We start from the raw sequence: 23,181 nt of genomic DNA on the forward strand, positions 1-23,181 counted from the left end.
GTCTGGACCTTCACCTCCTCATTCAGCATGGAGAACACACCAAAAGCCCCGCAGCGCTGGGTCTTGCCCCAGTTCCTACCCCTTCTCTGGCAGCTCCTGCCGCCTCTCCTCCCACTGCCTTACCTGCCTCTGCAGTCCCCCTCACAGCACCCCCACCCTGTCCTGGAGCAAGGCGGGGCGGGACCTATGTTGTTTTTCCAGGACAAGGAATCAGCGGTCTGAAGGTTAACCGGGTGTTTGTGCTCAAAGAGTTTGGGGGTGACAGGCCTCAGGGCCTAGGCGTGGGGAGACGAATCCAACCCTGGCTGGCCCCAGGAAGGGCCATCTCCGATGGAGGCGGAAACGCGGGTGTCGCGGCGGTCGGGTGGAGCTCTCCGAGGTGCTGAAGCCACCGACTCAGTCCCGCGGGCGCCTCAGCCGCAGACTCCCAGGCCCTCCCGCTTCGCGCAGGCAAGGCCCCGAATCCTCAGGCTCCGGCCACTGAGGTTCGCGGAGACCTTAAGAGACCGGCAGCTCGCCCTCTGGGGTCTCGTTCCGGGCTCCGCCCCAGGTGACCTTGGGCAATCAGCTTTCCCTCACAGGCATCAGTGAACTCGCCCACCAGGCCGCGGCTGAATGGGTTCGCGTCCCATCCTAGGGCTGGAGGGAGGATGCGCACCCCTTCTCCGGCCTGGAGTTCGGGAGCGGGGAGCCAGGCGGTGGGGGTGGGGGGCCAAGCGGGCATTGTGCGCGATGGGCGGGCTTCTTTCTCCCTGGCGGACTGTTGCCTGTCCTCTCTCCAGCTCCTTCCCAGGCCCCGACGGCCCCTCTTCTCTGGCTGCCCGGTGGCCAACATGCGGCCCTGAGACTGGAAACTGCCGGCCCTCGGCTCTCCGCCCCGACGGAACCGTGACGGCTGAGCCGACCCCACCCACCCGTAACCTCTCGTTGGGGTCAAACACTCGCGCCTCCGAGGTCCCACTGTGAGCGGAGACCCGTAGGGAGTGAGGTCCGGGCTGGGCGCAAGACTACCTCCGGGGCCCGGGTGTTTGGTCAGAGCGGAGGCGGAGAGCGCAGCCAGACGGGGCTGCCAGCTCCCTCCCCACCCCGCGAGGGGGCGCCGCGTCCCCATGACAACGCGGACACCCCACCCTCCCCCCATCTCTGCCTCCCGGGAGGGCAGCGCCCCCCGCTAAGCCATACTGTTGACCGTGGGCGGTGCCCCACCGTGCCCGAGCTGGGAGCTGCCGGCCGGTTCCAGTGAGGGGCGCGCGTAGCTGGGGTCCCCGACGCCCCGGGTGGTGCCCCCCGAGCGTCGCAGTTGGGTGGCCGGTCCGGGGCGGGCGGCGCGGCCCCACCAGGATTGGCTGCTTCCCCGTGACATCACGCGGCTCGGGGAAAAGTGCGAGCGTGAGCGCGAGTCGAAGCCACAGCGCCGGGAGCTGCGGGCGGAGCAGGGGCCGCCCCTTGGCACCCCGTCCCCGCCCCCGGCCCGGCCGTGCGCCCCGCCCGCTGGCCCACGGGCCGCCCGCTGGTCCTGCCGTCTGTCAGGTGCGAGGGGACCGGGGCGGAGGTGTCTGGTAAGTGACTCCGCGGCGGAGCGGGGGCGGGGGGACACGGTTGCGAGAGAAGGACGCGGGGCTCTCGGACCCTCTGAGGCTCCCCGGAGGCGAGTCCCACTGGGACGGGTCCCCAGGCTCCTTTGGGGGCGAGAGCGGTGCTGGGAGCTGCACAGGGCCGGTGGGTGAGGGGCCCCGCTGGAAGAAAGACCCAGAGTCTCGGAAGCTTCTCCAGGTGCGCCTCTGGGAAGGAATGGACATTCAGGAGGTCGGGGGAGGGGGTGCCCGCCCACAGCCCTCAAGGCACCTGGAGCAGCCGTCGGGGGCGGGACCCCGCACTCCAGCCCTCCCACTGGCAGCTCTGGAGGGCGCCGGGCGCTGGAGTCCTAAGGAGCCTTTTTCCCGCCCGTCTCCCCGCCCCCCACCCCCGGAGCTGCCAGCCCACTCCGGTCCACGAAGTCCTCCATCCGCGACCTTGAACCCCGACGGAAACACCCCTACCCTCTCCCGGTGCCCCTCCCCCACTCCAGGACTACTCCCTGCGGTTGCCCAGGCTCCGAGCCCGGGAGAGCCAGAGCCAAGCCCCAGGCCCAGTGGCGGAAGTGTCAGCGCAATGTCGATTCCGAATTTCCTGAGCTCCTTCTCCCTCCTGTGAACTCTTGAGTCTCTTCTCCCGCCCCAAGGACGGATTCAGGGGCCACAGCCTTCCCAGATCCCTACAGTGAATGCCTAAGAACCAAGGACCCACACCCCAACCCCCTCCCCACGTCGTCCAGAGCACGCGCTCCGTTCTCGTCCGGAAAAGGGGGGGGGGGTGGTGCTCCAGAACCCGGGAAAGCATGGTGCCCACGCCCAGAGGCTGCAAGAACTGCGTGCTAGGGCTTTGGGGGGAGGGCGGGGCACCAGAGAGCCAGGGCCCCATCGACCAGGACGGAGACTTGGAGGAGCCTCTAGATGAGCCCAAATAATACCCTCCAGGTCTTCCCAGGCCCAGGGCTTGAGAAATCAGGTGCCCACTCAAGATGCTGGGGCCAGACGGTGCCTCTCTGGCAGGGTGCAAGGTTAGAAGCGTGGGAGCGTTAGAATATTACACTCAACTGACCCAAGCCCTGGCTGGGCCTCCGCGTTTTGGGGTGCTGCTGGTACACTCTCGCGGGCGGACTGGGCACCCTTTGGGCATAATGCTCCGCGGGCAGGCTGAGCTGAGCCTGGTGTCCTGTAAGGCTAGTGGGGCAACTCAAGCAGCGGCCCCTCGACAGAAGTCAGTCACAGGCTGGGACGCCACCCACACCGCAGCGTTGGGACCGGGGACACCACTGGGTGCCAGCTGAGGCGATGCCCCAAGGTCAGGGTACCCGTTGCAGCCCAGATTGTAGTCTAACCTTGCTGTCCTGGCCACGACCCTTCCCCACCCACGAGCGGAGCACGATCCAGACACTGGCTCTTGACTTGATCTTCTCTGCGCTGAGACAGCCCAAGTCTGAGCTGAGTCTCCTGGCAGGGGCTTTTGGACCGAGTCAGGTCACCTACTGTGGACCCTGCCTTTGCTCCTGTACACAAACTCACAGGGACAGGGCACACTCGAATCGTGTGCATCCCCCAGGCCACAGCACTCCGGGACCGCACACGCATGCACAAGCACGTGTCCACATGGCCCGGGCCCGCTCACGCGCACACGGGCACACTGGTATCCAGGCGTGGCCGAGCGCGCACACACGCACATGCAGCTACTAGCTTCTACTCGCGCTCCCCAGTAATCACACACAAACAGAACTCGCACTCGCCTTCCCGCCCACATGTTCCTCGGCGGGGCCGAGTGTAAGTCGCGCGCCCTTAACTTTTCCACCACTGAACCCGCGTGGAGTCGAGGGCAGCTCCCAGGCGGGCCTTGGCGGGGGAGGGGGTGAAGGGGTGGGGAGAACCGCGTCCTTCCCCTGGGAGGCCCTGCCCTGGAGCCTCCTCTGTGCTCGCGGTCGCGTTGGAGTTGGGGGCGGCGGGAAGAGCGGCCGCCCTCCCGGAGTCCGGAGCTGGTACCCAGGGCTCGACATTGCCATCTAGTGGTGTGCACAGCCCTGGGCAGCGTCTCCTTCCTCCCCACATCTCGGGCGGGCCTGGATCACAGAGTAAACGCCCCCAGAGAGAATTGCTGTCTGAATGCCTCCGGGAGACCCCCCAGAAAGATGGTGGTGTGGGGGGCGGGAGACACCATGCCTCACCTTTTCTGCCGCTGGCAGCTTTCCCAAGAGGACCCAGAGCGGAACTAAACCACCTGCCACCTCCTTGGAGACAAGATGTCCCCGAAGGAGACAAGAAAGAGGTCTCTCCTCTTCTGGGAAAGCTAAGTAGGGGGGCTGGCAAGGAATGGGAGGGGATCCTTAGTTCTTTGGTTTTGAACAGTGGCGAGTAGAGGCAGGAAATCAACCCGAGGCGGGTTGAGGTTGAGAAGGTGGCTCCTGGGTTCTAATCCTGCCCCTGCCCCTACTTACACACTGGATGACTTTGGGCCAGCTAATTAACAATGTCCTCATCTGTAAAAAGATACTTACATCAGTGAGATGGGGATACTATTAGTACCTGCCTTATCAGGCTTCTGCAAGGATTAAACCAGATAATCTATATAAAAAACTCAGAGGGGTTCCTGACTCATAGTTAATAAACCAAGGCTATTATGTTTTTCATATTTGGCACCTCCAACCCCGTTCCCATCTCGCTGGCCTGCGTCCTGGCCTGGGGAGGTGAAAGCAAGGCTCTCCTTGGAGCTGGCGGACCGTTGCCCACCCTGCACCTGCCTGCATGGGCCTGGGGAGGGCAGCCTCTCCATGCTGGCGGCCCCAGCTCCGAGGGCGACACCCGGAATCTCTCCAAGCTGAAAGGAGCTGTCGGAGACCCCAGGGAGGGTGGTGTTCAGTCTTTGCCCTTGACTCGTTTGTGACCTTGGAGATGGCCACACCCCTCTTTGAGCCTTTCCTCCTGGGAACCAAGGGTTTGGACAGGTGAGCATGAAACGCCAGGCTAGGAGGCTGGGGCTGTGTCTGCAGTGGTGAACGAGGGGAGTCGAGGCCAGGCTTGGGCGGGGGGAGTCACCCTGACACCTGCCTTCAGCCTGTGGCACATTTTCATGCTGGAGATGGAAAGTCTAGTTGCTGATTCCCCACAGCTGCTTGGGCGGGGTCCCAGGACTCAGTCCTCTCTATATAGTGAATGAGCAAGAGAAGGGCAGGAAGGTGAGGTGGCTTGTCTAAGGCCACACAGCTACACCCTGCTGGCCTTGGAGCCTGGGCTGCAGCGGGACTGCTCCTTGCTCCACACACCCCGCCTCTCTCTCTCTCTCTCTCTCTCACACACACACGGACGCTGTGTATACGACAGTGCTCAGGGCTGGCGGGGCTGGGAGGGGGCCCCTGTGCGTGTGTGTAATGGTGTGCATGTTGGCGGGTGTGAAGGAGGCTGGGCTGAACGGCTGCCCTGGCACGGCGCGCCGGGCGTGGGCCCCTCTCACGTGTATGGGAGAGGAAGGCGGGGGAGAGATGAAGAGGAACCTGGGTGGGAGGGGGCGCAGGCCGTGTGCTGGGGGGGGGGGGCACTGGTGTGCCGGTGGGCCCGGCGGCGGGGTCGGCAGAGGGGGGGGGGGCTCTGGCTGCGACAGACTCCCCTGCAGCACTGCCCCTCTTCCCCCTGAGACACTCTGGGTTCCCTTCGGGCTTCCTTTGGGTTCTCGGTCGGGGTGAGGGCTGGCCCTGGCCCCTTGGAAGCCATGTGTGCCTTTGCTTGGCTGGCAGGCCCTCTAGGCTTCTAGGCTTCTGATTCCTCACGGTCCTCAGCTCCCACCTACTCCCGCTGGCTGTGGACAGTCCCTAACTCCCCTGCACTGAGGCCCTCCCCCCCCCCCCCCCCGACACTGCACTGGGGCTGGGAGGGAGGGCTGGTGGGGGGATGTCTCAATGGCAATGGCATGTACCTCCCGAGCCTCGCTACATGACACTCTCCTCCTCATCCTTGAGGCTTCCCTCTCCGTGCCCCCTCTGGTCATCCCAGAAGCCCTCCCCGAGGTGGGATTACTGCCTCTTCTGGCTCTCTGGGCCTCCTTCTGCCAGAATCCTTAGCTCTGGGACAGCAACATGTCAAAGACTTTGTGGAACCTTGGTCAGGTTATTTAACATCTCCGTGCCTCAGTTTCCTCATCTGTAAGTAGTGAAAAATCTAGGATTCTACCTCACAGATTTGTCGTGAGGAAGAAATAAATTAATATTTATAAAAAGCACAGAAACTTAGTTAAGTATTAGCTGCTAATATGTATCCTTGCCTTTGTCCTCAGTACCTTCTGTAAGGATTGAGAACAGGTCCCCTGGTGACGTTTGGTTACAGAACGAGGAGGTAAACGAACGAACACTTCCGGCCAGAGCCACATGCTGACCTCTGGGACCACTCAAGCCCTCCCCATTGCTTCTGTGGGCCCTGCACACACTGGCCTTCTGTCTGTGCCCCACACGTGCCTCAGGACCTTTGCTCTGGCCATTGCCCCTAAGTAAGCCACCTCTGCAGCTCTTCACATGGCTGTCTCCTCGCCACTGTCCGGATATCACCTCCTTGGAGAGGCCTTCACTGATCACCCAGCAAGGCAGCATCCCTATCTGTCCTCTGACTCCCTCACTCTACTGTTGCCCTGCCTTGTGTTCATTCTAGCACTTTTTTTGTTGCTCACGTGTCTGTGTGTCTGCCCTGATCAGGCTGTAAGCTCTGTGAGAGTGGGGGCCGCGTGTGTCTCATTCACGTCCGTAACTCCTGCACCGAGAACAGTGCTTGCACAAAGTAGGCACTCAGTAAGAGATGAACGAAGGGATGGGTCAGAGTTCTCTAAGGTTCTGCGTGATGATGTCCCTCTGTCACCTTGAGTTACCTCTGCAATCCAATTCTACAGCTCATCCTTTTCTCTCTCTCTCCTTCCTTCTCCAGACACTGCCCGCCCACTACCGCTAACCAAAATGGCGAACTTCACACCAGTCAACGGCAGCTCGGGCAACCAGTCTGTACGCTTGGTCACATCGACCCATAACCGCTACGAGACGGTGGAGATGATATTCATCGCCACGGTGACAGGCTCGTTGAGCCTGGTGACTGTCGTGGGCAACATCCTGGTGATGCTGTCTATCAAGGTCAACAGGCAGCTGCAGACGGTCAACAACTACTTCCTCTTCAGCCTCGCGTGTGCCGATCTCATCATAGGCGCTTTCTCCATGAACCTCTACACCGTGTACATCATCAAGGGCTACTGGCCTCTGGGCGCCGTGGTCTGTGACTTATGGCTGGCCCTGGACTACGTGGTGAGCAACGCCTCTGTCATGAACCTTCTCATTATCAGCTTTGACCGGTACTTCTGCGTCACCAAGCCCCTCACCTACCCGGCCCGGCGCACCACCAAGATGGCGGGCCTCATGATCGCCGCTGCCTGGGTCCTGTCCTTTGTGCTCTGGGCACCCGCCATCTTGTTCTGGCAGTTTGTGGTGGGCAAGCGGACCGTGCCAGACAACCAGTGCTTCATCCAGTTCCTGTCCAACCCAGCAGTGACCTTCGGCACAGCCATCGCTGCCTTCTACCTGCCCGTGGTCATCATGACGGTGCTCTACATTCACATCTCCCTGGCCAGTCGCAGCCGGGTTCACAAGCACCGGCCCGAGGGCCCTAAGGAGAAGAAGGCCAAGACTCTGGCCTTCCTCAAGAGCCCCCTGATGAAGCAGAGCATCAAGAAACCCCCACCGGGGGAAGCCGCTCAAGAGGAGCTGCGCAACGGCAAGCTAGAGGAGGCGCCCCCACCGGTTCTGCCACCGCCGCCGCGCCCGATGGCCGACAAGGACACTTCCAATGAGTCCAGCTCCGGCAGTGCCACGCAGAACACCAAGGAACGACCACCCACAGAGCTGTCCACCACAGAGGCCACCGCGCCTGCCATGCCCGCCCCTCCCCTACAGCCGCGGGCCCTCAACCCGGCCTCCAAATGGTCCAAGATCCAGATTGTGACAAAGCAGACGGGCAACGAATGCGTGACAGCCATCGAGATCGTTCCCGCCACACCAGCTGGCATGCGTCCGGCGGCCAACGTGGCCCGCAAGTTCGCCAGCATTGCCCGCAACCAGGTCCGCAAGAAGCGGCAGATGGCAGCCCGGGAGCGCAAGGTGACACGGACCATCTTTGCCATCCTGCTGGCCTTCATTCTCACCTGGACGCCCTACAACGTCATGGTCCTGGTGAACACCTTCTGCCAGAGCTGCATTCCCGACACGGTGTGGTCCATCGGCTACTGGCTCTGCTACGTCAACAGCACCATCAACCCTGCCTGCTATGCCCTCTGCAATGCCACCTTCAAAAAGACCTTCAGGCACCTGCTGCTGTGCCAGTATCGGAACATCGGCACTGCCAGGTAGGCAGGCAAGGGTGCCCCAGAAGGTGCTGGTGGTCACGTGTGTGTGCTGAGCCACGTGGTCTCTCCCGTGGCTGTCAGGGAGAGATTTGGAAGCATCTCTCCGTGTTCACGTTCGCTGAAGAGAACTGAGGTCCCCAAGACCCCGTGAGGCTCAGGAAGAATCTCTGGCAGGATTCAGAGAGACCAGATCTCTGCTCAGGCTGAGGAGGGTCAGCCCCAGAAGCGTCTGAACCAAGACTGCCTGGCCCACCTCTGTTGCCCTGCCTCAGGGAGCTGGGAGGCACTGGCCTCCTGGGGCACCTGCCCCACTGTGACCAACCAGCATGGCTGAAATAATGACATCTGGAGGGAAGTAAAAGCCCAGAATCCCCCTTGGGAGGAGCAAAGGAGCCACTGCTTTGGAAAGGAGGCTTCGGAAGGGAGTGGAAGGCTAGGGTCCCCCATTGTGCCGTAGTTGGTGCTTTCTCCCTGCTGCACCCCGCATGTAGGCTCAGCCCCTCCTCCCGGGTCCCGTTCCAGGGGCAGAGCTCTCCCCTTGCTGCAGCTGTTCAGCCAGGCTCTGGGTGGGTGGGCTCTCAGGGCCCCCTGCCACATGCCCCTCGCAGCCCTGCACGTTCAGGATGGGGTAGCTGGGAGGTCAGGGGTGCACACTCAGGAACTGAGGTCTGGCTTCCTGAGGTCCCATGCTGAGCAGAGGCCCAACGGATTCTGAAGAGTTCTCCCAGCAGGCTTCTGCAGTGAGGGAGGCCTGGGTCACAGGCGAGAATGGGTGCGGACTTGACTGTCACAGGCTTCAGTGACAGCGAGGGCCGGGCCGTACCAAAAGGCCTTTGGTTGAGTGTGGCTGACATGGGGAGTGTCAGTTCTAGGGAATCTTCCAGGTTCCCTCCCAGTCCTGGTGTGGCCCCTGGAAAGACCAGACTGAAAGGCTCAGGTGACTTGATGGGGGTCCCCTTTCAGGAGTCAGTAGGGGCCCTGGGAGAAATTTTCACCATTCTGCTTTTCCCATGAGCTCTGGGGAGCATTCACCGCCAAGCCCCCCGGCCCCTAAAAGCCACAGTTCCCACAGCCTTCCTTTTCCTTCACCAGTTCCCGCCCCAACAAATTACCACAGCAAACTCCCTGGGAAGGGGCTTTTATATATTAAAAGAAAAGCTTTTATTGGGGGGAAAAAAACCACAACGGTTTATTTGTTTCTTAGTAATGGCATCTTTGTGGGGAAGGGCAAAAGGGGGTACCGGGAATCACATCCCTCTGGGGCAGGAGGCTCAAGTGGTCCACAGTCCCTTGTTCCTCCCCGTTTGGGACACTTGGGGGTGGAGAAGTGAAAGGGAAGAAGCAGGGTATGATTGATAAAGCTAATGAGTAGACAAAAGGCACTGGTAGGTTCGATCTTGGCCCCGTGGGAGGGAGGGCACAGGCCCCGGGCTCCTTGGCATCCAGACCTGGCCGCTAGTCCTTTCCCTTCCCTTTCTTGGCTGTAAAACAAGTGAGAAATAATGCGTTAGAGGAGTCCTGGTGACCAGGAGAGACCCCCCTGCACATACATCAGGGAGAAAATTCTGCCCCCTAGTGGCTCCGGATCAGCTGACCTGGTGGCCAGGGGGACAGTGCAGCCATATTGATGCTGGACCTGCCCCACACCAACTTATACTTTCACTGGGGTTCAGAAAACCTTCAGGCTCTTGGTCCCAGCCGCCCTCAGTCTCGGCCTCCTCACCTAAGAAGTGGGCTGATTCACCTCTGCCCTGATGGCCTCTCTAGGCTACTGTGAATCAGGAAGGAGCTAAGGGATAGCACAAGTGTGGGCTGTGAAGTCCTTTCAATACTGGAAAGGACCCAAGCTGACCCAATGCTCCCTCTGGCTGGAGAGATGACAAAGGCAAGTCCTTCCAGGTCAGTCAACTTCCCTGAACCCTAAGCAAAATGCTCCAACACCACAGAGCGGGTTTGTGCTTCCATCTGGGCCAGATTTAATAACCCATGAGTACCTTCCGCGGGCCCCCCTCGGTATGTGCCCCCTAAGCTATCTCTACAGACAGGGAAACCAAGTGCAGAGATGTCAAGAAGTCCTTCTCCAAAGTCCAAAACTTCAGGCTTAACCGTTCCCTTTCACAGGTGGTGCAGCCCCCCCAGCCGCCGCCCCCCCCCCCCCCCCCCGCTATGACCCCACAACCCTCTCCCACTTCCCTGACCTTTGGCCTTGGCTTTGGTCTTGGGGGTGCAAGGCTTGGTCACGCGGATGGTCTCCTGGCACTGGGCATTGTACCGCGCCTTCTTCAGGGTGCCTTGGCGGGCCTTCGTGCCTGTGCCCCCATCACACGCTCCCCAGCTCTCAAACTTGTACTTGCAGTCGGCTGGCGGGAGAGTGCCCAGGGTCAGCGGGGCGGCCCAGTGGCTGGAGGCCACAGACCTGCCCAGGTTCCAGTGAGGCTCTGCCCCCCTTTTCCTGCCCTCCGCCTGCGCCCCGCCTCACCTCCAAACTCCTTCTTCCAGTTGCAGGGCACCCTGCACCGGACGCGCTGGGTCTGGGCCCCACAGGTACCCTCGCGGAAACCCACGCCGCAGTCCTTGCTGCTGGGGGTGCAGGGCCCCCAGGTCCACTCCGCGCACTCGTTCCCCGGGCCGCCCTTCTTCACTTTGTCTAAGACACACGGAGAACGGAGCTCAGGACCTCGCGGCGCGAGAGACTCACTCGGGGGCCGTTTCCTGGGGTCCTGGCCTCGGAACCCCGGCGGCCAGGCCAGAGGTCGCCAGCCTCACCGGCCCGTCTCCAGCCCTCCTTCAATCCCCCACACCCCGTATCACCTTTCTTTTTGGCCACCGCGGTGGTGAGCGCCAGCAGGGTGAGGAGGGCGAGGAGGAGGAAGCCTCGGTGCTGCATCCTGGGGGTGGGGGTGGGGGGAGAGGTCGGGTCAGAGTCCCCCCGCCTGCCCCCTTCCCCACGTGGGGCCGCACGCGCGCACCTCCCACCCCCGTCCCCACAGTCCAGGCCTTCGGGCTGGGGCGGCGGCAGGATTCTGGGGCCGGCCCCTCGCCGCTAGCCGGGGCGCACAGCCGGAGGCGTCTCCCTGGGGAGGGCCTGGAGCCCAGGACGCAGCTCAGACCCCCACCCTGCCTCCGGCCCCCAGGGCGGCTGGGGCCCAGCGGGCGAGGGGCCGAGGCCGCCGCCGCACGCCCGCCGGGACCCCGCGCGCTCACTCGCTCGCTGCCCGCGGTGCTGCGCTCCCTCCCGCTCCGGGCCCGTCCCGCTCCGGCCGCCGCGGCCCCTTTTGTCTCCAGAACCGGTCTGAGCCGGTCACATGGGCCCCCGCCCCCTCCCCGCCCCCCCCCCCCCCGTGGAAGGACCCGCCCCGCCCCCTCCCCTCAAACCCGCGCCGCCCCCAGACCCCGGCGTCCCCGCCTCCGCTCCCGCCCCGCGCGTCCCGGGCGCTTCTACCCCGGCTTCCCGCCGCGGGTCCCCGCACCACCCCCCGCTCGCTCCGCCCGGGCCGTCCGCGCTCAGACGACGGGCTCTGCCGGTCCCCCGTCTTCTGAGCCCGGGGTCTCCCGGCCCCAAGCTTCTGCCCTGCCTCGGCACCCCTGGCCCCTGCCCGAGCCCCAGCTTCCCGCCCCCGCCCCCTCCCCGGGGCCGTCCTCTTTCCCCGCTGGACGTCTGCCTCTCCTCCCGGGGAGGGGAGACTGGGAGGATGCAGACTGGGAGGGAGCTGGTAACCCCGGGGTTTGTGACGGGTTCCGGCGCTCGGCGAGGGGCCCGCGTTCCAGCCTATGTGCGGCTCAGTCCCCCGATGACTAACCCCGTCGAGGACCGGCCCTTTGCGCCCCCTTAGCTGCTGGGGAAGGAGCGCAAGCCCCCACCTAGGGTCGCTTCACCAAGTGAGCAGGGAGATGCTCCGCTCAGTGTTGGGGGAGCCTGGGGACACTGAGCCCCCGAGAAGGCGCTCGGACGCAGGGGACGCCGTGCCTTTCCAGGAGCGCAGGTTTTCGGGGGCGGGAGCTGGGGGAAGTTGTTGGAGGAGGAGCCCGCAGGCTGGATTTGGTAAGGCTAGGGAGCTGACGAGAGCCGTCTGAGAAGTTCCAGATGCAGCCACGGCGGCAGCTGCAAATGCCCACCCCTTCCGACCTTGGGGGATCACCTCACCCGATCCCCTAAACAGTAAATGCAACTGAGGCCTGGGGGAAGGAGCTTGCCCAAGGCCATAGGGCAAAGGGGCCAAAGAATACAGGCCTCACCCCCGCCCCACCTCTCTTTCACTTTCATTGTTAACGTCCCTGCGGGAAGCGGGAATCGAGAGGAAATCAGCTCCTCCCCCCGGCCCCGCCGAGCTAGGCAGCCAGGCAGAGGTCAGGTCTCGGCCAGGTCCTGGCACGCCCCCCTCCCCAAAGGGGTCTGGGTCCAGGGTGTCCAGTCCCCCTCCACCAGACCCCACTGCTTCTGGAAGACCTTCCCAGCCAAAAAAAAAAAAAAAAGCAGAAAGGAAAAAAATCCACTTTACTGAGTCACACCCAGCTGTAAACATGTCACCACAAGAGCCCCACTCCAACCCCCAGGCCACACAGTCGGGCGGCGATGAAATGACTGAGTACATAGGGAGGGTCACCAGGGGTAGGTGCCAAGCAGGGCAGCGGGCAGGCAAATGCAGCAGGCTCTGTTTCTGGAAGGAAGCCCTGGGAAGGGTGGAGTCGGGGCAGGAGAGAGGGCCCAAGCTGCCAGGAGGCTCAGGGTGGGGGCCCTAAAGGAGCAGGTGGCTTAGGAAGCCTCTTCCTGAAGGCTCCCTGATAGGGCCTCAAGCCCCTCTGCCCTCCCCCTCTACTCCTAAACCCCACGAGGGCACCTGCTGCGGTGAGGGCGAGGGCTGCCCTGAAGTGGTCTAGCCCCAGTCCCCCAAAGGCCTGCCCAGCCCAGTCCAGTTTCCTGTTCCCCCGTAGGCCCTGGGTCGGGCTGGGGCCTCAGGGGGACAGGGGAGATCCCCCAGCTCCTCAGAGTCCAACCCTCGTCCGGGGCGGGTGGCTCCTCAGGGGGCAGCACGGGGCTCCTTCCCTGGGGCATGGGTCCCCCCGTGGTAGTCCGACTGGAATGTGGCAGTGAGGTGGGAGATGAGGGGGCTCATCCTCAGGCTGGCCCTGTCCCTCCTTGCTGCCCTGGTGTCAGCCTCACAGCTACACAGCCGTCTCTTGGTCCTCCCGCTGGATCATCTGGTAGTGCTGCCGGTTCTCTAGGTAGGCGGCGAGCTCGGTGTCCTGAGCCTTCTCGGCCCGCTGCCGGGGGGTGTCGCCCTGGATGAGGGGGTTGCCGCCATCAGTTCAGGGACCTGTTGACCACCCCCCCCCCCCCCCCCCCCCCCCCCGGGCTTGGGAGAGGGCAGGGAACCTTCCCTCCGGGCTGCCAGTGGGGGAGGGAGAAGCCTCAAAGGCCAGGCAGTCATCCACCCCCCACCCTCCGCTGGCCCAGGTTTCTCAGGATCCGGACTATGCTGGCTGAAGGACAGCTTCGGTCTGAGCGGCGGCCCTCCCCTGTGGCTCCCCACTTACAAGGGCCGGGTTTGGGAAAGGGTTGGTTTGTGCTGGTGTGGACTTCCTGCTAGTCTGCTCACCTGCTGGTCTGTCTTCATGAGAGAGGCCCCAGCCTCCACGATGTAGTGGCAGATGGTACGCTGGCCCAAGGCTGCTGCCTGGTGCAGACAGGTCTCCCCACTGCGGAAACAGGGGCTGGCTGTGGACCCCCATCCTGTTCTCAGGGCCCTCTCGTCTGTCTCCAGAGGGCTATTAGAGCACGAAGCTCAGAGCTGTGGGGCAAGGGCAGGACAGAGGTGGCCTGGAAGGGTTTATGGGCTCTGACCATGAACCGAGTGGGAAGGGCTAGATGAAGACAGGGCAGGTTCCAGAGCAACCAAGGTCTCCCGATGCCCAGATACTCACTTCTCCTCCACAGCATCAAGGATCTCTGGGGGCGCTGGAGAAGAGGGGAGGGGGGAGGTCAGAAAGGCCTGGCGCCCTCCCCTCCTCCCGCTGCGGCCCCCAGCCCCAGGGCCCCCAGTGGCACAGCTCACCATGGTCCAGCAGGTAGCGGACCACTTCCTTGCTGCCCGTGCTGACCGCATGGTGCAGGAGCGTGCGGCTCTGCTCGTCCCGGTGCATGAGGTCGCCCCCAGCTCGGTGCAGCTCCTGGAGCTGAGGGCAGGAGGCAGAGAGCAGGGCTGGGGCTCCTCAGGGCCACCCCCCTGCCAGCCACAGAAACGCCCCATCTCATACAGGCCGCAGGCCTGACACTACTGTGCTCACACATCATCCCTCTGGGGATCTTTCTGGAGCGTAGGGGAGAGACACTGGGCTTCTCACACCCCAGGGGCCCATGAACTCCCCAGGACCACTGATGACCAAGCCCTGGAGCCTGCGGTTCCTCTAAGACTTGCTCCTTTCTGAGCACCGGGGACAGGCAGGCTGCGCCAGGAAGCCCCTATGGACACCGGGAGCGGGACAGGGACGGGGACAAGGTGGAATGAGACAATCACCATGGAGATTCTGCAGCGGGCCAGTGGCTGGCTCCCAAACAGGCCAACCCTTGGCCCCACCCCGAGGCCCCGCCCCACATGGCACAGAGGGGAGAAGCCAGAGCCCCTCGCTAGTACCTTACAGAAGTTGTTCCTCTTGGCGGCCTCAATCAGCTCTTCACCTGCACAGAACACCTGCCTGTTACACTCTGGGGCCGGAGGCCCTGGCTCGTGTCCTGTCGGTGCACGAACGTGCTGTGGGGAGGGCGGGCCTGCCGGGGCACGTGTGCTGAGGGCTCGGCTGTGGTCCGTGTGACCGTGCGGACCTTGCCGGTTGTGGGAGGATATGTGTGGGCTGCACCCCACCTGGGGCCGGGGAGAAGGGAGAGCCCTCACCTTTGGGGGGTGCCACATCCCCTGGCAGTGACCTGCAAGCAGAGCGGGGTGAGATGTGAGCCGGCGACGGCACAGGCCCAGCTGGTCCCCCTCCCTGCCCCAAGGTGCTCCCTGCGTTCCTTCAACAGTTTGTTGCCTACATGGCAGGTGCTGTTCTGGGTGCTGGTGATACAGCCGTGAGCAAGACCGAGAGCTCGCTTGCACGGAGCTTACATTCCAGTCAGGGAGACGAACAAGTCAACAAATATATAAGGCGTTCTGAGAGTGGGAAGCGCTGAGGAACAGAGACAGCGCGGTGTGATCGCACAGCAACTTCAGCTGGGGTTCCTGGGAAGACTCCTCTGAGGAGGAAACTCCCAAGCTGCGGTCTGAGTGGAGGGGGCAGCTCCACGAGGAACGAGGAACGGGGGAAGTGTCTGAGGCAGGAAGGACAAGTGCAGAGGAAGGCAAACTTGAGGCCCGGACAACCTGGGAAGGGCACGGTGCTGGGCAGCGGGGATGGAGGGTGGGTGGGTGGAGGGGTGAGGTTGGAGTGCTCGGATGTTGGGGGATGGGGAACAGGACTCATAGAGAAGTGGGGGGGGGGGAGGCGGGGAACCCAGCGCAGCAGGATGGTCAGTGACGCCACTTTCCTGGGGGCAAGGGACCGGTCAACTGGGTGTGGCCAGGTTCGGTTCTCTGCCAATGACTCAGCCTGTGGGGACCCGGCAGCTAGCTTGACACCGGACACGTGTCTGGTGTTGAAGGCGGGACTTCAGGAGCTTCTGGCTTGTGGGTGGGGTTTAGAGCCAGGGGGCTGGAGGAGCAGCAGGACTCACCGGAGTGTGGGTGAACAGGGGGAGGTGGGAAGAGGGGAAGTGGGGGTTGGGAGGTCAGGCCGGGCCGATGCCCCCAGCAGCTCAGGGTCCAGAATATAAATCTCATCCTGTGCGATCTCAGTCACATAGTTGAGGTGTTCCTGTGGGTGGGGAGGTCAGGGACCAAGGGTCAGGATCTTCCAGGGCCACCGATGGTGGGGGTGCAGGGGCAAGGCCAACGGACCTGGAGAAGCCTCTCCTAGGAGCATGAACGCGAGCAGGCGCAAGCCAGGTGAGGGGCCCTGTCAGTCTCTCTTCCCCTCGCCTTCCCAGCCCCTTCCCGCTGCTGAGCCTTTACCCAGGTCGCCCAGCCTCTGGACAGAAGTGCCTTAGCATCTGTGTCTCGCTGGGCAGCATCTGTGTTCCCAGGCCCTCGCACCCACCCAGCAAGACTTTTCTGGGAATGCCAGCTCCCTTCACTGTTGGGCTGCGTGCGTGCCAGTCTGGAGGGCAGGGCCATGCCCTATCTGCGGCCCGAGCAGGTGTGCGGGCGTGACACAGTATGAGGACTGAGGGCGGGGGAGCCCATCTGTGGAAGTGTGGGCCAACAAGAGAGGGCCCTCGGGTGGCTTGGAGCCAGCGATGGATGGAGGGCCGCGAGTGCTCACCTGGGCCCGGTCGATCCTGTAGAAGCGGCTGGCAGTGGTGGCTGTGGGGAAGGCAGAGAGCCGGCTGAGGGGACAGGAGGCCCTTGTCCAGGCCCAGATTTTCTGCTGCCCCACCAGGAGCCCTGAGGGAGGGGGCAGGACACAGCCCGGGACTGCCAGGAGCTGGTCCTTCAGGGCCACTCACCGTCCAGGAAGCACCACTTGGGGGACAGTTTCTGGCAGGTGGGGGACTTGGCTCCAGCACCTTCGTGCTCCTGCTGAGAGAAGCGGAGGCCGGGAGTTGGGAAAGAAAGGAAACTGCAGCAGCTGGGCACAAGCGGGACGGGCTCCTGACCCCCTCGCTCACCTGCTGGAGCCTCTCAATGTGCGCCCGGCAGAGCTCTAGGTCGCTGTCTCCTGGGACCACCACGGTGCCCAGTGGCACGGCTGGGGGACAGAGCAGGCCGTCAGCAGCTGGCCATATCCGTCCACCCCCCCCCCCCCCCCCGCCCAGGGCTCGGCAGCTCCTTGCCCCCAACTGTCACTCACAGGCCTCCTTGAGCTGCTCCTTATCGTAATGCAGGGCCTCGTAGTCATGCATGCTGACTCTGCTCACCTGGATCCGCAGCTGCTCAGGCACGGGCTGCTGGCTGAGGCACGGGGCGGAAGGTGGGAAGAGGGCACACGGGAAGGATCCTCAGCCAGCCACTGAGGGGCAGACTGAGGGGCCCTGCCCAGCTTCCCTGGGGCAGAGGGACTGGAGGCCCCCTTTCCGGCTGGGGAAACCAAGGCTCAAGAGAGGGGCAGAGTCTGGCCTTGGGTCCAGGGCAGGTGGCCGGGAGGGGGACGTACTCGCTATGCAGGGGGGCGGCACTCCGCCGCTTGGCCTTCTGCACCATGGTGGCCTGGTTGCGCAGGGCGATGCGAATACGAGAGGCCGCGAGTTTGCAGGGCTCGCCATCCACCTGCACCGGGATGGCCTTAGACGTGGTGAGCACCACCTCGCGGCACTGTGTCAGCCGCTCACCGTGCCCGCCCACCTGCAGCGCTGCCTGTGGGCGCAAAAGGCTCAGGTCAGGCGCCAGGGCAGGGGCAGTGGGGCCCCCAGCTCTGTTCCCCCCAGGGATGCTCTGGCCAGGGAACACAATGACAGTGACCCTCCAGACAGAGAGCAGAGAGGGAGGACAATACCCCAGTCAGAGAGCTGAGGGAAGAGCGAGACCCTGCTGGGGGAAGGGAGGGAGGGAAGGGGAGACCCCAGCCAGGGAGATGAGCATGAATTCTCCTATCTCGGCCAGTGAAAGGAAGTTTGGTAAATGCCCCCCTTCCATCTTGGAACAGTATTGTTGGTCACTGTGGGGACAGAGCCAGGGGCAAAGCAGAGCCGGGGCTCCAGGCAGGTCCCTTGCTGGCCCACTCACCAGGGACGTCATGGTAAAGCCAATGACTTCGAGGTAGCCATCATCATGCCGCTGGGGCTCAAAGTCGTGGTGCTCCCCAGGGTGGCCCCAGGGCATGGTGCCTGCGCAGTACCTGGAGGGGAAGGCAACACAAGGGCCTTCAGAGGACAGTCCTGCAGGATGGAGACAGCTGGGCCCACACAGAGCCCTCCCCTCCTCACCTGGGAATATTCAGGAAAACAATGCACTGGGGCTTCAGGTCCTGGATCTTGGGGGTCAGGTCGGTTCCATCGCACTGGAGGCAGGAACAGGGGAGGGTGTAAGCTATACAGCCGTGCCAAGGCAGCCTCCCTCTCTGCTGGGCCCACCCACTCTGCCTGCCAGCTTGGTCCATTTACCACCACTCGGATGTGCTTGGCCAAGTCCTTAGAGCTGCCCATCAGGAAGTCGGAGAAGGCTGTCTGTGGGAGACAGAGGGCATCACCATCTGGTAACAGAGACTTTCCCTTACCACTGCCCAGAAGGGGTCCTGTGGCCTAGCAGACACAGGTGGGCAGGGGGCTTAGGTGGTAGAATAGTGGGCATGGTGGGGGCTATTGCTGGCAGACCCCAGACTCACCCCGGCGTAGAACATCTTATTTCGAAAGCGGCTGTTGAATTTCTCTGGGTTGGCCTCTGGGTGGCGATAAGAAACAGGGGACAGTCAGTCATTCTGAACCTGCTGGGGCTTCCCAAGCTGGGGCGAGGAGGAAGGGCTGGGAACAAGTGCCTTTCTTTTACTGCTGGGGGCAAGTTCTGACCCTCTCAGGGACCCTCCTGTGTCTCTTCCTCCCCAGCCTCCCAATGCCTCCTCAGCAAGAGGTTGCCAACCTCGAGACTCGTGAAACTCCAGGGTGACGTGGGCATCGAAGCCCAGGCTGAAGTAGTTGTTGAAGACATCCAGAGGCAGCTGGAAAAAGGTCACGGGCCCAGCATGAGGGCTGGGCCTAACAGACCCCTCCCTGCTCTGGCCTGGCCCAGGCCAGGGGCCACCAGGCTCGCTAAGCCCATGCATTTTTGGAAGCCTTTCCCCCAGTTAAGAGGATCTACCACAAAGTTCTTCCTCCAGCCAGTTCCCCGCCTGAGGCTCTGCCCTCTCAGCTTCCGGCTCCGGTGAGGCTCCTCCAAGTGCCCCATACACAAAACAGCCCCAGCTCTGCTGACACTCTCTTCCCTGGCTTTCTGTCCCCCATGATGCTTCTTCCCCAAAGTGCCATATTCTCTAGGAGCTCTGTGAGAACAGGGACTTTGCTTTGTTGCCGCTTAAAATGGTGCCTGGCATGTGGCAGATATTCAGTAAATATTTGCCAAGTGGCTGAATAACAACTAGCTTGCGGAGTACCATTATTACCATTGTACGGAAGAAGCTGAAAGTCTGGAGAAACGAAGAGATTTGCCCAAAGTCCCTGAACTGTCAAGTGAGAAAGAGGAGGCCAGCCCGGGTCTCCCGAGACTGCCCCCCGCCCCCACTGTAGCGGCTGCCCCTGGCCCTGGCCGCCCTACCCGGTCAGTGGCGCCCTCGTCACGCTCCTCGGGCCCCGCGTCGGGGTTGGGCTCAGCACGGAGGTCCCAGCGGTCTAGCTGCACTACATTCCCCTCCTCCACGTGGGAGAGGATCTTGGACACGGGCTCATCCGTGTAGCCCTGGTGGGACAAAGGGCTCAGGAACTGAGCCTCCCCTGGGGAGAGGCGTGCAGGGTCGCACGGCCCACCCCCAGCTCTCCTGCCCTGCCGTGGGCTCTTACCCCTCCCCAGTTGAGGGTACGGGCCAAGTCATTGCCAGTGCCCAGGGGCAGAATGGCAACGGGCGGCGGTGGTTTTAAGCGCAGCTGGTCCAGGGTGGAGAGGATCCAGCCGACCTGGAGGGGGCAGAGCACAAGAGGCCAGGTCAGACCAGCGGGGCCCAGGCTCAGGCCCCAGAGAGGCGGGAGACTGGAGAAGCGAGCAGCGGGAGAACTCACCGTGCCGTCGCCTCCGCACGCCAGGATCCGCAGGTTGTGTACTTTGCGGTACATCTCCAGCCTGGGGTCGGAGGACCGGAAGTGTCAGCGTACGTGCACCTTAACCTGAGTGCCAGGCAAGCCCCCTGCCACTGTCCCCACGGAGCCTTGGCAAGTACTTACGCCTCCTTGGGCCCTCCCTGGCTCAGGTCAAAGACTTGTCGGGGATTGAGATACCACAGGAAGGACTGGATGATCTTAGCGCCCTGCGGGGGACCGGGGGAGTCAGTCAGGGCTGGTGGGCTGAAGTGGGGAAAAGCACATGAGAAGGCTGTGGCTGTGGGAAGCAGGCCCAGCGAGGGGCAAGGGGTGGAGACAGAATCAGATCTCCTCAGTATCTCTGGGAAAGAGGGATGGGGCAGGAGCCTGCCATGGAACTGGGAGCAGTTGCTGGGGAGGGGAGGGGTGCAGAGCCGGAACCCGTTCCTCCCCCAAGGCTCCCGGTGGAGAGGGGAGGCTGTGCGTACCTGGTTGCCCCCACTCTTGGGGTTCACAAACACCAGCAGGGGCTTCATGAGGGGGGACGGGGTGGGCCTGATGATGAAGGGTCTCCAGCGGCCCTCCTTGGAGACAGAGAGACAATAAGGCTCCTTCCTGTCTTGAAGACCTTACCCCCATTTTCGGCAGTGCGCCCTCATACTACCTCCAGGTCAGACCTTAAGTGGGCCTGGCCATACAGAGGCAACTCGGATCTGGCCTCACACCCTCCTCTGGGGCCCAGAGCCCAAACTGACCCACCAAAGGCTGCATCAGCCCAGGGGCCTCAGTATTCCAAGAAACAGGCCCCTCTTTCCTGTTCCCCTCCAGTGGCCCACCCAGCCCCAGGACTAACCTCTGGCCCTTTCTTGCTAGATTTCCTCTTAAAGGATGCTCTCTTTTTCTTCTTGCTTGCCTTGAGGGTATTCTGCGAGGGAAGCAGGGGCATTGGTGACAAGGTGGGAGGGCTGGGGTAGTCAGCAGAGCCCAAACGTGGGAGTGGTGTCAAGAGTGCAGGCAAGACTCACCTGGGGCCTTCGAGCACGAAGGATCCAGGTGGGTGGGATGACCACGGCAGCGTGGACCCCCAGGGAGCACGGCTCCTCGATCTGCTGCAGCATGAAGCAGGACACCTTGCTGTGGTACTAGAGAGGAGGGGGCACAGCTGAGCCGGGCTGAGCTGAGGCCTGGGAACCCCCACCCAGTGCAGCCCAGGGGACGGCCTACGGCGGGGCAGGGCGAGCACTCACTGCTTGCTTGCACCAGGAGCAACTGATGGCCACGATCTCCTTGCTGTGGAAGGTGAACTTCTGCTGGAAGCCCTAGGGGGAAGAGGGTGGTTGGGGCACCAGGGACCAGGTCCAGAGCAGCAGGCCCAACTCCTCTTCTGTTGTCAACCTCTCTCCACCCAGGGAAATTGAGCACATTTTTAAAAATTAAACAAAAAACAATGGGCCGCCTGGGTGGCTCAGTCGGTTAAGCGTCCGACTTCGGCTCAGGTCATGATCTCGCGGTTCGTGGGTTCAAGCCCCGCGTCGGGCTCTGTGCTGATAGCTAGCTCAGAGCCTGGAGCCTGTCTTCAGATTCTGTGTCTCCCTCTCTCTCTCTGTCCCTCCCGTGCTTGCTTTCTCTCTCTCTCTCAAAAATAAATAAAACATAAAAATAAATAAAATAAAATAAAAAACAGAACAAAACGACAAAAAAAACCAAAAAACAAAAAAACAAAAAACCCTGTAAAATAAGCCCCTGGAGCAGGGAGGCTTAGGACTCTCTGAAGTTAACTGCAAGGCGTTGGGTGCACACATGTGATCTGCTCAAAGCATCCACAGCTAACTCCTGTAGGCGGAGATGCCCTCCTTCCTGACCCCAGACCCCCAGGCCCCTGGGCACTTACAGCGCTTCACGCTTCTTCACAGTACCTATCACATTCATACCCTTGTTCGCCCTACGAACGTTACTGAGGGCCTGCTGGGTGCCAGACACTGTGTGTGGCACTGAAAGTGGGCAAAGGAAAAGAGGGACAAGGCCCCTCGACCTTCCATGGCCTATGCTTACTGACAGAGACGCACAGGAAGCAGACAATGACTAAGTGACCACCACACTGTGGACTGTGCTCAGGAGGACTGCCTGCAGAGTCTGTCTTCAAGCCACACCCTCCTCCTCCAGGAGGGCAGGGACCCACTACCCACTACCCAGTGGGGCTCAGCACCCAACAGGCGTTCAATAAGTATCTGCCGAGTTACTAAATGAGTAAGTCTAATTCTCAGCGGCTCACGTGTAATTTCCAAGCAGTCCAGATACCCTGCACTAGAAGATAACTTTCTTCCCTGCTCTCCTGCTCTGTCCAGAAGCCTAGGTGTTTTGGAACTGAATGGGCACCTCAGCCAGGTTGAAACAGAGCCCTAGGACTCTGCACTCAGGAGAAACAGTCGGTGATGGGCAGGTCACACTGGATGCACAGCCTGAGGCTCGGGGGCCACAGGGCCCAGGTCCGGTGGTCATCAGGCTGGCCAACTTCCCTGGGCAGGGCCTCACCTTCCCACAGTGCCGACACTTGCCATCCTGGCGTCGCCTGTGTACCCAGTGGTGGCGCACAAATGTTGGCTGGTGGAGGAAGAGAGAGTATCACCGGAGTGAGGGGTGGGGCTGCAGGAAGCTCTCTGCAGGAGTGTGTGTGAGGTGAGAGGGGCTGGAGACTTCTCAACATGGCCTCAAGGTGGGGACTGAGGCTCGCGGTAGGGGAGAAGAGTGAGGAGGCACAAGAGGCAGGCAGTGTCCCATCCACTCTGCAAGCAGGGCCTGCCAGGCCTTCCCCATTGAGACGCTCTCAGAGCCTCAGCCCTGCACCTCCCTGGGCCCCAGAGCAGCCTCAAAGTTGCTGAGTCCCCTGGTGGCACTCTGGAGACACTGTGGAGAAGTCCACTCAGGAAACTTGGGGCCTCCTTACCTGTAACTACCCTGGGCACTTACCTCACGGATGTTCCTGGAGCCTGATTCACGGAAGGATGGCTTACAGCGGAAATTTATCTGTGAAACATTGCAACGACCGCCCAAATGTCAGAACCTCCTTTCACGGAGTCAGACATATAGCCACCTCCTCCAGGGAAGTGTCACTCACAAGGTAAAGCTAGCCCCAAATCATCCTGGGAGCCCTCAGAATGTGAGACACCTCTTTTCAAAAGCCCTCCTGCATCCCTGCCTCCTCTCCACCACAGCCAGAAGGACTTTTTCCTTCCTCTGTTAGTTTCCTGGGATGGGGGAGACTTGGAGTTTTGTGTCCACTCCCCCACCATTAAAAGGCAGTATGGTTTACTCCTCCCACATTTTCCCCTTACCCTCGAATGCTCCCAACCTAGGCATGTGCAGGCACCCTGATAGGTGCTTGCAGACTTGTGCTGGCTGGTCCCTGGAGACCATTAGCTCACTTATGAAAACTGGTGTGATCCCATCTTAGCCTCTGTAACACCTGGGGCTACGTT

General features: G+C 62.1%; 3 protein-coding genes across 11 annotated transcripts in view; 1 reads left to right on the top strand and 2 right to left on the bottom strand.

Moving 5' to 3' along the window:
- Positions 1–1,431: 1,431 nt before the first annotated feature.
- CHRM4 (cholinergic receptor muscarinic 4) lies at positions 1,432–9,117 on the top strand. The gene is made up of 2 exons (XM_086677567.1): positions 1,432–1,559; positions 6,492–9,117. Exon 2 carries the CDS (start codon positions 6,521–6,523, stop codon positions 7,955–7,957), a length of 1,437 nt encoding a protein of 478 aa, XP_086533693.1. The 5' UTR covers positions 1,432–1,559; positions 6,492–6,520; the 3' UTR covers positions 7,958–9,117.
- On the bottom strand, positions 9,091–11,263 carry MDK (midkine). The gene is made up of 5 exons (XM_086677569.1): positions 11,158–11,263; positions 10,765–10,841; positions 10,433–10,600; positions 10,152–10,313; positions 9,091–9,434 (listed from the first exon to the last, which is right to left on the bottom strand). Exons 2-5 carry the CDS (start codon positions 10,838–10,840, stop codon positions 9,409–9,411), a joined length of 432 nt encoding a protein of 143 aa, XP_086533695.1. The 5' UTR covers position 10,841; positions 11,158–11,263; the 3' UTR covers positions 9,091–9,408.
- Positions 11,264–12,429: 1,166 nt separating this feature from the next.
- Positions 12,430–23,181, bottom strand: part of DGKZ (diacylglycerol kinase zeta) — a 42,886-nt gene continuing 32,134 nt past the window's right edge. For 7 of the 9 annotated variants that reach the window (XM_086677561.1, XM_086677566.1, XM_086677565.1 and 4 more), the window contains 27 exons: positions 22,673–22,729; positions 22,238–22,306; positions 20,953–21,024; positions 20,731–20,847; positions 20,559–20,630; positions 20,194–20,289; positions 19,850–19,932; positions 19,688–19,748; positions 19,472–19,585; positions 19,230–19,370; positions 18,558–18,636; positions 18,307–18,362; positions 18,086–18,148; positions 17,909–17,982; positions 17,709–17,820; positions 17,140–17,339; positions 16,837–16,937; positions 16,655–16,734; positions 16,493–16,562; positions 16,309–16,349; positions 15,662–15,801; positions 14,844–14,875; positions 14,586–14,629; positions 14,007–14,127; positions 13,876–13,909; positions 13,551–13,650; positions 12,430–13,233 (listed from right to left, as the gene is read on the bottom strand). In XM_086677561.1, coding sequence (XP_086533687.1) covers positions 13,117–13,233; positions 13,551–13,650; positions 13,876–13,909; positions 14,007–14,127; positions 14,586–14,629; positions 14,844–14,875; positions 15,662–15,801; positions 16,309–16,349; positions 16,493–16,562; positions 16,655–16,734; positions 16,837–16,937; positions 17,140–17,339; positions 17,709–17,820; positions 17,909–17,982; positions 18,086–18,148; positions 18,307–18,362; positions 18,558–18,636; positions 19,230–19,370; positions 19,472–19,585; positions 19,688–19,748; positions 19,850–19,932; positions 20,194–20,289; positions 20,559–20,630; positions 20,731–20,847; positions 20,953–21,024; positions 22,238–22,306; positions 22,673–22,729 — 2,346 coding nt within the window. In that variant the 3' untranslated portion in view covers positions 12,430–13,116. Of the gene's footprint in view, positions 13,234–13,550; positions 13,651–13,875; positions 13,910–14,006; positions 14,128–14,585; positions 14,630–14,843; positions 14,876–15,661; positions 15,802–16,308; positions 16,350–16,492; positions 16,566–16,654; positions 16,735–16,836; positions 16,938–17,139; positions 17,340–17,708; positions 17,821–17,908; positions 17,983–18,085; positions 18,149–18,306; positions 18,363–18,557; positions 18,637–19,229; positions 19,371–19,471; positions 19,586–19,687; positions 19,749–19,849; positions 19,933–20,193; positions 20,290–20,558; positions 20,631–20,730; positions 20,848–20,952; positions 21,025–22,237; positions 22,307–22,672; positions 22,730–23,181 lie in introns of all 9 variants that reach the window. The other 2 variants (XM_086677562.1, XM_086677558.1) reach the window with 1 other exon arrangement.

Source organism: Puma concolor, chromosome D1, assembly GCF_028749965.1.
Source record: "Puma concolor isolate L17-30 chromosome D1, mPumCon1.1.hap2, whole genome shotgun sequence".
NCBI classification, from domain to species: domain Eukaryota; kingdom Metazoa; phylum Chordata; class Mammalia; order Carnivora; family Felidae; genus Puma; species Puma concolor.

What these genes read in the sequence shown, in the direction of transcription:
- MDK (XM_086677569.1), bottom strand. Translation starts at nt 10,840, where the DNA reads ATGCAGCACCGAGGCTTCCTCCTCCTCGCCCTCCTCACCCTGCTGGCG. An exon ending in CGCGGTGGCCAAAAAGAAAG is followed by an intron (nt 10,601 to 10,764) that starts GTGATACGGGGT and finishes CGTGTGTCTTAG; the next exon opens with ACAAAGTGAAGAAGGGCGGC. An exon ending in CTGGAAGAAGGAGTTTGGAG is followed by an intron (nt 10,314 to 10,432) that starts GTGAGGCGGGGC and finishes CTCTCCCGCCAG; the next exon opens with CCGACTGCAAGTACAAGTTT.
- CHRM4 (XM_086677567.1), top strand. Translation starts at nt 6,521, where the DNA reads ATGGCGAACTTCACACCAGTCAACGGCAGCTCGGGCAACCAGTCTGTA.